Genomic DNA, 13,855 nt, shown 5'->3' with positions numbered 1-13,855 from the left:
CTCCGCAGGCCAACAGGTCTCACGTTTGGTGCTGGGTCTTGAATACTCCATGGCAGAGGACATACCAGTGCACCCGGCAATATCGCAGGCCGCACACATGCTCAGTTTTGATTTGTTCAGCATTACGTACATCAATTGTGTGTCTTTTGCACACCCGATCAGCCCAATGGGTGCCACTAAGTCTGTGACCCAGAAGCGAGGCGACGTGGTGGTAGGCCCGCGCTGCCCGCTGGCTCTGGCCTACACTGTGGTCCAGCAGGGCACACGAAACCTGAGTTGCCTGGACCGCCGGGACGGGGCATCATCGCAGGGTGCCCACCCGCTCAGCAGCATAAGATGCCACTGACTCAATGCACCCAAAGTCAGCCTCCCGTGGCGGCGTGCCTGTGCCTGTCGCAATGTGCTGGGTGCCACTAACCCTGTGCAACCCCAGTCAGCGCCATGTGGTGGTCAGCCCATGCCACACGTAGGCCTCGGTTCCCACTAACCCTGTGCGCAACAAAACCCTTGTGCCCCAGTCACTATGAGCAGAGGAGAATGTGACGTTGTCGGCCCCTTATGTTGGCGGAGTGACATGGCCTGTGACGCCTGTGCCGGATGGGTGTGGTGTGCGTGCAAACCTGCCCTCAGGGAGTGGCTGTGGCATGCTGACAACTAGACCAGTGACCTGCACACCACCAGCAAGTACGCCTGCGACGGGGAGCAATGAGGGCCCCCCTCTGAGCGTAAGTGGAGTGGTCTGGCCTGCCGTATGCCGGACCAGTGCAGGTCTTGCCACTATGACACGTGGGCTCTAGGCGTGGTTCAGTCCATGTCCGGACCAGGAAGTGAGTGATGCGTGTGTCCCTTTTGTAGTGTCCACGGGACCCGGTCCACAAAATGCAATGTAGCACCCTCTGACTCGCATCCCACAGGATGCGCATCATTGAGGCAAGGGAAATCACTGTCCCTACATTCATCCACACATGCATTCATGACTGATGATAGACATGACACAGCAGTGCGTCAATGGATGTTTATTGCACATCCAGTGCAGTTATGCAGCTGGAGCGGTTCAGGGCAATGCCCAGCACAATACACAATATGGGCCCGTGGAGGGCCAGCCAGAGTCCATCCGGGGATGACAAGTCCTGCTGAAGGGAAGGGTACAGTCCGCAGCCTGGTCGCCGTGTCATTGGTCATCACTCTGGAAGTGGCAGTCCATGTCACTGTCCAAGTTGAGTGCATCAGAGTGTATCGTGGGTCAGTGGAAGGTCATGAGGCCATGTGCGGGACCAAGCAGAAACAGGCCAGGTGGCGGTAATGAATGCTAGTGCCTGGTCCTACTGACCACAGTCCCATCCATGTCCTCGTCCCCGGGTGTGTGCCCTGCCCCACCTGTGGGTGTTGCAGAACTGGCTGCCGCACTGTGTGCCACAGACACATCAGGTGCCCGAGTGGATACACCTGCCGCACTGGGAGGCACTGACACATCAGGCGGCGGGGATGCAGCATTCATAGGCGCCACGCCTTGTTGCGGCAATGCCATGGTGGAGGTCTGTAGGGCATGATAGATCCCAGCTACATTTCAATGATGTGCAGCGATGGCTGCCATCCTTTCCGCCTCCATCCACACCATGTCCTCCATGCGCCTCCGTATGTGTGCCAGCTCACGGCTGGCATCGCTGGAGCCACTCTGACCAGACAGGTGTTCTTCTCTCCGCGTCATGACTCCAGCGATGTCAGTCAGGGCTCGTTGGAGACCATGGGGCAGACATAGACACCCAAGGATGGCGTCCAGTTTGGCAGCCATGATGCCGAACCCCCCCCCCCCCCACCTGCTCAGCCGTCTCCATCTGGCACTCCAGCACACGGCGTTGGAAGGCCATGTGTTGTTCCTGGAGGACTTGGGAGGGTGCTGGGGCTGTGGGTGCCTCCCGCTGGGTGGTTTGGGTGATGGGTGGGTCTCATCGATGTAGCTGGGCTGCCCTGAGCCTGGAGGTGAGTGGCGGATGAGGTCAATGATGTCTTGGATGGTTTGGGTGTTGATGCTGGCGTTGTCCTCCTTGTCATCCCTGAAGTGTGGCTGAGACTGCTCTGCAGGAGGTGTTGATGGTGCCCCTGCGATGTGAAGGGGAGATGGTGTATTACAATGTGTCCACATGTGTGTAGACGTGTGGTACAGTTTGACATTCAGACAGCATGGCATTGTACATTGTGACAGTCTGTAGATCTGGGTGATGACCCAGAGTCATTGAGGGTGTGCAGTGTGCTCTTCTTGATTGTGCATGTGTGCCATTGTGCCCATCTCCACCCGTCCCCCCAGTACCTGGTGGTCACTCACCCTGTTGCGGTTGTGTTGTGTCTTGTCGAGCAGTGTCGGGTCCCCCGACTCCGGCCACAGTCTCCTCACTGATGACTGTCGACACCAGCTCCTCCATGTCATCCAGCTCCAGCTGTGGCGCTGGGCCCCCACCTCCAGTCTGCATTGCTGCCTTCTGGTTGGCGGAGAGTTTCTCCTTGGTCTTCCACTTGATGTCATTCCATCGCCTCTTGACCTCGTCCATTGTCCGCTTGTGCTCTCCGACGGCATTCACCTTGTCAATGATGTCCCGCCATGTTGCAGTTTTGCTGCCCAGTGACACGTTGGAGGTGACGAAGAGTTGTTGATGGTATTCTATCACCTCTGTGACTATGATCCTGTTTTCCTACGGACTGAATTTCGTCTTCCTCGTCTTCTTGTCCTTGCCCTTCCCTGTCTCCGAGGTCCCTGGCTGGTCGTCCGGGGTGCTTTAGGGGTTCACTCGTCCTCTGCGCCTGCTCCGGCTGCCTCCATGGTGCTTGGGTATAGGTCAGTTTGTGTGTGGGTGTTTTTTTTGCTTTTATGGAGATTCTTCCCACCTGCCAGGTGTGTGTTGCAGGCCTGGCGCTGCTTATCGCTGATTTCCTCATCGAGCTTTGGACCATCGCTGGTTTTTTGGTGTTGTGGTTTGTGTTTTTATCTCCATCGAGGTGGTTTTATCGCAGACATTGTCCGCGGTTTCGGCAGACTATCACATGCTACCACCTTGTTGCGAATCCCACGTTGACACTGGGTTATTTTCTCGCCATGGGCTGCGATATTGAAAGTTGCATTACGCTACTCTTGCGGTAGTTATCACACGTTCTTGTGAATATACCCCTCTGTCTCTGGGAGGGGCACCTCTGCTGTAGATGCAGCACATCTCAGACTTTGCTGTGCGTGGAGCCCTCGGGGGAGGGAGGGGGGCAGAACTTCTTACTTTCCATTTTAAAATGTATAGCTTGTCTGCATGGTGGCTTCCAGGTTCAGTCACGGTGAATACTTGGTCACAGTTTTGAATAGGCAGCCAGGACATTCGGTTCCACTCAGAACAAACCTCACTGCCCGCGCCACACTACACTGCCCATTGTTCCAACGGCTGCTTCATTCGTGCGTACCCACGCCCTGCCCGTGAAAAGAAGTGCAGGCCAGTGAAGTGTGTCATGTAGAACAAGTTTACACCCTTTTAGTAGTAGAGTTGAAAGGTCACACTCCATACCACAGGACAGCCGCCATCTTGGTAATCTTCAGAAACCCAAGCTTGTCTGCTACACATACTCCAGGTTGTAACCACATTATAAGTTGAAGGGATGGGGTCACACTCACCAGATCCTCTGAATACGATTGTGCTTTAGTCCTAGTTAAATATCTTTATTTGTAACCCAAGCAAACGAGATTGCAAGAACCGCGCATGCAGATGCGAGGAGTGGAATGCGGTATGTATAGTGCGCTCACATGTGCAATGGCATTGTGCTACCCGAAACCAATCTTTAAGTGAAACAAACACAAGCCTGGACAACATCCCTGGAATTCCAAGTAGGAAGTAGATTGGTTTTACTAAAAGCATCACACAACGCATCTTGAAACTCGCTCCTTCATACAGAGTGAGGTTAAAACATAACTCGATACACAGCATTGATACACAGTATTGATACACAGCATTGATACACAGCATTGATACACAGTATTGATACACAGCATTGATACACAGTATTGATACACAGCATTGATACACAGTATTGCATTAGGAAGCCACACATGTAATTTAGATCTCCACTCGGGGTGGGCGCAGAAAGGCAACTAATATATGCATAGCAAGGGATTATAACATATATATACGTCCTCATGATATAGATGAATCCCCCTAATTACAAAACCATCAACCAGGCAATCGCTTAACGCCCCATCCCTGCTTGGGACAGCAGAAACCCAAACTGGCCACAGCCCATGATGTCATAAAACCTGCGCAGCCCGGGGATGGGGCTAGAAGGCCTGTAGCCCACCCTCCCACCAGCCCTACACCCGCCAGAACCATACAGCCATGTGCACCCCTGGGGTTGGGCCAGAAGGCCTGCACCACCAGCAGGACAGCCCTATCCAGGGACATCTTAAGAATTTTGAGGGCCCGGAGCCAAACGTATTTTGGGGCCATGTTCGACCAGATTTGAATTTATGATCTAATTTCAGCTCTTCCATGCCCTCTTTGCCCATCACTGACACTGCACGGGCACACTGGTCCAAACTCTAAATGTGTTTCCATCCAATATTCAGGGATAGTGGCGTGTGTTTTCAATAGTGTAACACAGCAGCAGCTCACTAATATTACTGCAAATAATCTCTGCGACACACTGCCATTTCCCGTGTTTTTCTGTTTTGATCCAAAGTGAGCTTTGTTTATGGCTGTTGCATTGTGTTGAAAGCCCTAAACACAACATGTCTCTGTAAAATGCCTGTTATAGACTCCCATACATCACCTGCATTTAACAAAAATTAAAGGGAAACAGTATTTAAAACAATCAATGTTTAAGCAGCCTGACCGTCTGAAATGCTGGGGCCCTAGGGCAGGAGCCCACTTTGCCCGTGCCTTAAAATGTCTCTGGCTTTACCTTTAACCAGCCCTGTGCCCGCCTGAACCATAAAACCACAGGAACCCCTGGGGTAGGACCAGATGGCCTACACCACCAGCAGGTCAGCCCTCCGGCCAACCAGCCCTGTACCCGCCGGAACCATAAAACCATGTGCACCCAGGGGTAGGACCAGATGCCGACACCACCAGCAGGGCAGCCCTCCGTCCAACCAGCCCAGTGCCCACCTGAACCATAAAACCATGTGCACCCAGGGGTAGGGTCAGAAGATCTACACCACCAGCAGGCCAGGAACCCCCCCAACACACAGCTGAATCTATAACTTTTATGGGGTCAGGTTGGGTCAGTTTACAGCGTCTTGGGTGCCGTCGTCCCCGAGGAGGTACCCTGAGGAGGTACCCAAGGTGGCCCAGGTTTATATACCCATTTCCGGTCCCGTGCTGATGAGCACATCCAGGGAACTGAGAATAGAACACTCTCAGGGCAGTGGGGTATAGGAGGAAGCTCTCAAGACTCGAAGATGGGTAACTGCCGTCCTGTAAATGTGAGCCTCTATTTATGGGGTGCTGTTATCATTGCAAGTGTGCAGAGAGGAGAGGAGCACCATGGGCCCGATTCACAGAACTAACTTAAGACAAAATCCTAAACTTACTACCATTTTGGTATTCACAGAAGGCACTTACTCATTTTGGTATTCACAGAAGGCACTTACTCATTTCGGTATTCACAGAAGTTAGGAGTCCTAACTTTAGGACTCCTAAATGCCTTCTGTGAATACCGAAAGTCTTAAAATTAGGATTTTTCTCAGTTTAGTAGTAGTATAGTTAGGACTCCGAACTTTAGGACTCCTAAATGCCTTCTGTGAATACCGAAAGTCTTAAAATTTGGATTTTTCTCAATTTAGTAGTCCTAAGTCTAAACTTAGGACTACTAAATTGAGAAAAATCCTAATTTTAAGACTTTCGGTATTCACAGAAGGCATTTAGGAGTCCTAAAGTTAGGAGTCCTAAACTTAGGACTGCTAAATTGAGAAAAATCCTAATTTTAAGACTTTCGGTATTCACAGAAGGCATTTAGGAGTCCTAAAGTTAGGAGTCCTAACTATACTACTACTAAACTGAGAAAAATCCTAATTTTAAGGCTTCGGTATTCACAGAAGACATTTAGGAGTCCTAAAGTTAGGAGTCCTAACTATACTACTACTAAACTGAGAAAAATCCTAATTTTAATACTTTCGGTATTCACAGAAGGCATTTAGGAGTCCTAAAGTTAGGACTCCTAACTTCTGTGAATACCGAAATGAGTAAGTGCCTTCTGTGAATACCAAAATGAGTAAGTGGCTTCTGTGAATACCAAAATGGTAGTAAGTTTAGGATTTTGTCTTAAGTTAGTTCTGTGAATCGGGCCCCATGACTCCGCCTCTCTTCAGTCATGCCCCGCCCACATTCCATGACTGTAATAAGCAGCTTATTACACTGTTCACCAGCACATGTGCTGTGCATAGCACCAGAGGCAAGTGCAGTCTTTGAAGATCTCTGCAATCAAGAGAGGTTCTGGTAATGCACGAGGTCCTGGACCACCGGTGGGGGTGCTCAGGCTTGGAAGAACTCTCTCATCCTCACCCAGTAAGCTCTGCTTGCCAGAATCATTCTTCGGTCTGGATCAGGTGTCTCCAACCAGTTGATTGTGAGATGGTTGCTCGCAGAAACCTTCAGAGCAGCTCCCAGCCTTGAGTTATTTTTTAACTAAGAACAGGAATAAATAAGTGCTGCATTTTCCTTTTAAAGTTAAGGGAAGGTTGTGTTTTTTTCACATCATTATCAGGCTGCAGATAGCAGAGCTTGATAATGGGCAGTGCCCCACCTAAATGTATGACCCAGGTGGGGCATTTACATCTTAAATAAAAGTTGATCTCATCTCAATATTGGAACATGAGAACAAAATTATGTTTCTGAATGATTTTTCAAAGTGTCATATTTACAAACACCAGACATCTTGCGACCAGTGGCCTCTAGACACTGTGTCATATTCATAACTGAAAATACAGTCATTTTCTTGTAAATGGGAAAAATGTAGAGTGAAGAATAATGTTTCCATGAAATATTGTCTTAATATTTTTCTCTACTTTGAATTAAGCCAATTAAGTCCTAATGTTTTATGAAGCATGTTTCTTCTCCTTAAATTCCTCACATTTACACAAATGACTGATTTTCCTGTTATAAATATGGCACCATGTCTGCAGGCTAGGGGAGTCAAATGCCTGTTGTTGTAAAGACACTTTAACAAGGGAGAACATTAAAATGATGAGTTTATGTAATGAATATAAACATAGAGTTAACTCTTCTGTTGAATTTCCAAAGTGTCGTCTTTACACACAGCAGCCATCATGCTCCCAGTGGCTGGGAGACGCGCTGGCTTATTAACACGTGAAAAATACTCACATTTTTTAAATGGCAGAAATTTAAAGTGCAGATAATGTTCCATCAAGTGCAGAAAAATGTTCCTTATTACGACCATTTTTGCAGAATATTTTTCTGTGCTTTCAAATTATTCTCATTTAAAAAAATATGGTTGTCTGTTTGTGTTGTCACATATGAGGAAAGGTAGTTCTGTGCCACAAGTACATACGACATAGGCTCTCAGTCACCCATACGCATAGATCCCATTCATTCACACACATGTTCCTACATCGCCACAGACCACGCACTCATTGACGCACTTGGCAGCCCTATCAAAGTGCCCCTAGTTTTGTTAAAACCAACGTATTGGGCTCAATGGGCATAAGGTTTAACGTCAATGAAGCTGGAGAGGGGGTTTTTGGTAATGATGCATGAGTGGCTTGGCCTTCAGTAGCTCACAATGATTTTCACTGATCAGAAGTAGGTCTAGACGGAGTTCCACAATGCGGAACTCCACGAAGTGACCAGAAAACTCTGCCACGATACACTGAGTTCCACAAGCGGTGGAGTGCGTTACATTGCACAGTTCGCACTGATTTTTAGCACCGGGTGTGTGTCCCGCGCTGGGAAATCAGTGTGCTACTTTCTGCCACTGGAGTAGATTTTCTACTCGAGCGGCAGCTTCCTCAATGTGACCAGAAGGTTTCTCAACGTGAGTGGTGGCGACCATCCGCGACCACCTGCATTGACGAATCTCACTGGTAAATGGTCCAGCGTTGGATTTTCCGCCTTCACGCTAGTCAACAATAAGTTGGCGAGCGTGAGCAAGGAAATAATTCTGCTTCGCAAGGTTTTCAGAATTTCACATGCTCCACGGAGCGCAAAGTACGAAAAATTCTGTAAGTGCTGCAAACGGAACAAAGTTCACTGTCCAGGCCTAATCAGAGGTAGCTTTCACTACAGAAAAGGTTGGAGACTCCTGGTCTGGATCTTCTGACGTGTAAATTCCCGTGTCATTATTGTGCTGGGGCAGGAGTTTGAAGATCTGTGGCCAAAAACAGTGGGAATGCAGAACAGATGTTTGAGGATGAGAGACTTGAGGACCTGTGCTCGCAGGAAGTCAGGAGGGAGAGCCCAGGGGCTCAAGCAGCAAGTCGAGAATGTGTGTTTTAATGAGACACAAAAGGTTATGGATCCCGCACTCCGATTTAATCTGGGATTTGATAACACTTTATGTAATCAGTTAGAGAGTTTTATGGGCGTGCACAGAGGTATCGCCCTCTGAGCCTGGGACGTAAAAATGAGGTGCACACTGTTGCACTTCCCCGCTGAGAGTGTCCCTCAAATGCACTGCCTGTGTCCAGTTGGACAGTTAAATAAAATGTAATCAAGCTTCAGGTGCGAAGTTTCAATAAACGCCTTTTATTTTAATTGACCGTGTTTCCTTTTTATACCATGAATTCATTGCATCATTCATGTGAAGACATTGCGTTTGTTGCTGATGAAGCATTTGGAATAGGGTGTACATCATCCCCAATGCGTTTCGGGCATATCAAGTGCCCTTCTTCAGGGGGGTAATTTTCCTTATTCAAGCTCCCGGTTGTGTGTCGAGTTCTGATCAGTAAACGCCGGCGTTTATTTAACAGTCCAACTGGACACAGGCAGTGCATTTGAGGGACACTTCCCAGCGGAGAAGTGCAACAGTGTGCATTTAATGAGACACAACACATTTCTGAAATACCAATATCAGAAAACATCTGGCAGGAATGGCTGTGTTAAGAGCAGCCTTTATGGATTGATCTTCATTCTTAGCAAATGGGCAAAGTGGCAAACAGAATGACATGAAGGCAAGAACTGCTCTTCATTGGTAGCATCTATCTACAGTTCGAGCACACAATTTTCCACCAACAATACATATCCCAGCAGCCCATTAGGAAAACTTCCCAATGGACCATTGGAATGTGACTGGAAGGGAACATGCTTAGGTCATCCAGGAAAGTCCTCTGAATAGGGATGCAGAGTCACAGTGTAGGTGTGTGAGTGCCCCGAAGAGCGTGAATGCACTGAATGGAGACACTAGTGCTGACTGCAGATGTGTGAGTGCTTCATACAATTTGAGTGCTCAAACTGGGGACACAAGTGCTGAGTACAGGTGTGTGAGTGCTCCAAAGAGTGGGAATGCTCTGAATGAAGACAGTAGTGCTGAGTACAGATGTGCGAGTGCTCTAAAGAGTGTGAGTGCTCTGAATGGAGACACTAGTGCTGACTGCAGATGTGTGAGTGCTTCATACAGTTTGAGTGCTCAAACTGGGGACACAAGTGCTGAGTACAGGTGTGTGAGTGCTCCAAAGAGTGTGAGTGCTCTGAATGAAGACAGTAGTGCTGAGTACAGATAGGTGAGTGCTCTGAATGGAGAATGTAGTGCTGAGTACAGATGTGCGAGTGCTCTGAATGGAAACACTAGTGCTAACTACATATGTGCGAGTGCTGAGTACAGTCTGAGTGATCAAACTGGGGACACAAGTGCTGAGTACAGGTGTGCGAGTGCTCAAAGAGTGCGAGTGCTCTGAATGGAAACACTAGTGCTGACTACAAATGTGTGAGTGCTTCATAAAGTGGGAGTGCTCAAAAATGGAGACACAAGTGCTGAGCGTAGGTGTTCGAGTGCTCCAAAGAGTGCGAGTGCTCTGAACGGAGACAGTAGTGCTGACTACAAATGTGTGAGTGCTTCATAAAGTGTGAGTGCTCAAACATGGAGACACAAGTGCTGAACGCAGGTGTCGGAGTGCTCCAAAGAGTGTGAGTGCTCTGAACGGAGACAGTAGTGCTGACTACAAATGAGTGAGTGCTTCATAAAGTGTGAGTGCTCAAAAATGGAGACACAAGTGCCGAGCGCAGGTGTGCGAGTGCTCCAAAGAGTGCTAGTGCTCCGAACGGAGACAGTAGTGCTGACTACAAATGAGTGAGTGCTTCATAAAGTGCGAGTGCTCAAAAATGGACACACAAGTGCCGAGCGCAGGTGTGCGAGTGCTCCAAAGAATGCTAGTGCTCCGAACGGAGACAGTAGTGCTGACTACAAATGAGTGAGTGCTTCATAAAGTGTGAGTGCTCAAAAATGGAGACACAAGTGCCGAGCGCAGGTGTGCGAGTGCTCCAAAGAGTTCTAGTGCTCCGAACGGAGACAATAGTGCTGACTACAAATGTGTGAGTGCTTCATAAAGTGTGAGTGCCCAAAGTCGAGACACAAGTGCTGAGCGCAAGTGTGCGAGTGCTCCAAAGAGTGTGAGTGCTCTGAACAGAGACAGTAGTGCTGACTTCAAATGTGTGAGTGCTTCATAAAGTGTGAGTGCTCAAAATGGAGACACAAGTGCTGAGCGCAGGTGTGCGAGTGCTCCAAAGAGTGCTAGTGCTCCGAACGGAGACAGTAGTGCTGACTACAAATGAGTGAGTGCTTCATAAAGTGTGAGTTCACAAAAATGGAGACACAAGTGCTGAGCGCAGGTGTGCGAGTGCTCCAAAGAGTGCTAGTGCTCCGAACGGAGACAGTAGTGCTGACTACAAATGAGTGAGTGCTTCATAAAGTGTGAGTGCTCAAAAATGGAGACACAAGTGCCGAGCGCAGGTGTGCGAGTGCTCCAAAGAGTTCTAGTGCTCCGAACGGAGACAATAGTGCTGACTACAAATGTGTGAGTGCTTCATAAAGTGTGAGTGCCCAAAGTCGAGACACAAGGGCTGAGCGCAAGTGTGCGAATGCTCCAAAGAGTGCGAGTGCTCTGAACAGAGACAGTAGTGCTGACTTCAAATGTGTGAGTGCTTCATAAAGTGTGAGTGCTCAAAATGGAGACACAAGTGCTGAGCGCAGGTGTGCGAGTACTCCAAAGAGTGCCAGTGCTCTGAATGAAGACATTCACACATACAGTAGGAATGCGAGTACTCCAAGCAGTATGAGTGCTCTGAATAGAAACACTAGTGCTGACTGTAAGTATGTGAGTGCTCCAAACAGCGCATGTGCTCTAATTGGAGACACTGGTGCTGAGTATAGGTAGGCGAGTGCTCTGAATGGAGACAGTAGTGCATGGTATAGCTGTACCTGTGTTGTGCATAGACCGACATCTTGCCTCCGGTGGTCTGAAATCAGGCTTGAGGGATGATAGACTTTGTGTCATGAATAAGCTAGTGGCCAAGTCAAGCAGTGAAGACAGGAATCGTAACTTATGTGGGTCTCCTGCATAATGTGCAGAGCACATATAACAATCACACACTAATTATTAGGTCTACTACATTGTATGTACTCAAAGAGTAGCCATGTTCTGCCTGGGCGCGGAATGCCATGAGGCAGCATGTGAGGCGATGCCTGCGATCAGGAAGGCGTGGATCATGCCAGTAAACCTGGTGCCACAACGGTTGTGTTTGCGGTTTCCACCATAAATGGCCTACAAGCCTCATGTTCTAAGCAGGTGTGTTGCAGTAACTGTGAGCAGCCATTTTACGGTGCTTGACTTACTCCAAGCCAGGGCTGGAGTATATTTACACCTGTTTTTACACCTTCAGGGCTTTGGTAACATGAGAAGAGTAGTTTGTGAATAGCAATGGTCTTACTCTTGCGTGGAGGCAGTAGCCTGTCCCTCCCTAAACACCTCCTTCCTTTTCCCTAAATCCATTCTATTTAGGCGTAAGTATTCCCCTTGCATCAGCGGCTGCCCCTTGTCCCGCCCACATGTGCTACTGAAAGCTATACCTATGTGTGTGGATATCTCACACAGAAACGACAAGTAGCTCTACTTTATGTACAGCACAATGTTTTTTGTTTCTCAGCCCTACTAGGAGTCCCATAGACTTATTGCAGGCCAACCAAAGACATTGCTTTGGACCTGTGATGAGTACTCACTGTGGTGCTCAGACTCATGGCAGGCTGCAGTAAATTTGATCAAATGACTATATTTTCTATGATCCACTGAGGCATCCTCTCTTCCTGCCTCGTGCCCTCCCTCTTCTCTCCCCTCTGTCCTCCATTTGGTTTAATTTTTCTTCCATTTCGCCTTTTTGCGTCTTCTTTAATTTCTATTTCATTATTTCTTGATTTATTTCGCTGCCTTTTTTCTGAGTTATTGTCTTTTTAATATCCCTCTCAGTTACGTCATTTTTTTACTGTGGTTTTTTTTCTAATATTTATTTTTCTTTCTGCGTTTTTCCTGCTTCTTTCCTTCATCTTTTATTTTTCCGTTCTTCCTTTATTGGTTTTCATCTTCTCACTTTGTTTCTGGATGTTTCTGTCATTGCCTCTTCTTACATTTTTATTCACATGTCCACTCTGTCTTGATCTCTTTGTGTGTCTATCTTTCTTTTCATACCTTTCTGTTTATACCATTTTCTTCTTTTTCTAATATTTTTCTTCCTTTTTGTTCTCCTTTCTCTTGCTTGAGTTTTCATTTTTTAGTTATTGCACTGTGATGTTCTTTCTTTCTTTCTTTCTTTTTCTTTGTTCTTTGCTTTCTTCCTTTCTTTCTTCTTCACTTTCTTTATTTCTCCTTTACTTTCTTCCCTGTTCCAACCCATACCTTAATCCCTGACCCATAATAAAGCCTGAGGTTTCTCTCCAAACATAAGTACTGAAAGTGTCCCGTTGCATCTGACCTGTTTCTTTCGGTTTCCTGTCTCTGCAGGTGTGCGCTGTTGGAGACGCCATTGGAATCCAGTCTACCATGGAATTCACATACATGAGCGGCCAGGATTCCCTGCCTCACTTTCCCGACCAATCCCAGCTCCAAAGCACCGATGACCCTGAGCTCTTCTACCACAACTCAGACCCTGATGGGAGCGCCCTCTCTTCCTTCTACAGCAACTCGATTCAGAACAGGACCACAGGCCTCTACAGGCACTCCCCAGGTATGAGCTGGTTACAGGCACTCCCCAGGTATGAGCTGGCTACAGTCACTCCCCAGGTATGAGCTGGCTACAGTCACTCCCCAGGTATGAGCTGGCTACAGCCACTCCCCAGGTATGAGCTGGTTACAGGCACTCCCCAGGTATGAGCTGGTTACAGGCACTCCCCAGGTATGAGCTGGCTACAGCCACTCCCCAGGTATGAGCTGGTTACAGTCACTCCCCAGGTATGAGCTGGCTACAGTCACTCCCCAGGTATGAGCTGGCTACAGGCACTCCCCAGGTATGAGCTGGCTACCGCCACTCCCCAGGTATGAGCTGGCTACAGACACTCCCCAGGTATGAGCTGGTTACAGACAGTCCCCAGGTATGAGCTGGTTACAGCCACTCCCCAAGTATGAGATGGTTACAGGCACTCCCCAAGTATGAGCTGGCTACAGTCACTCCCCAGGTATGAGCTGGCTACAGCCACTCCCCAGGTATGAGCTGGTTACAGGCACTCCCCAGGTATGAGCTGGTTACAGGCACTCCCCAGGTATGAGCTGGCTACAGCCACTCCCCAGGTATGAGCTGGTTACAGGCACTCCCCAGGTATGAGCTGGCTACAGTCACTCCCCAGGTATGAGCTGGCTACAGCCACTCCCCAGGTATGAGCTGGTTACAGGCAC

General features: G+C 48.4%; 1 protein-coding gene across 1 annotated transcript in view; it reads left to right on the top strand.

Annotated features, from left to right (window-relative positions):
- The window catches only part of LOC146797007 (GATA-binding factor 1-B-like), a 128,549-nt gene that overhangs the window by 100,922 nt on the left and 13,772 nt on the right, over nucleotides 1–13,855 (top strand). Inside the window, exon 2 of the mRNA XM_085629604.1 lies at nucleotides 12,968–13,190. Within this exon, the coding sequence (XP_085485730.1) occupies nucleotides 13,007–13,190 (184 nt within the window). The 5' untranslated portion in view covers nucleotides 12,968–13,006. The remainder of the gene's footprint in view (nucleotides 1–12,967; nucleotides 13,191–13,855) is intronic.

This window comes from Triturus cristatus, chromosome 10, assembly GCF_964204655.1.
Source record: "Triturus cristatus chromosome 10, aTriCri1.1, whole genome shotgun sequence".
NCBI lineage: Eukaryota > Metazoa > Chordata > Amphibia > Caudata > Salamandridae > Triturus > Triturus cristatus.
Note: the sequence above shows the minus strand (reverse complement) of the source record. Positions and strands in the feature narration are given on the sequence as shown.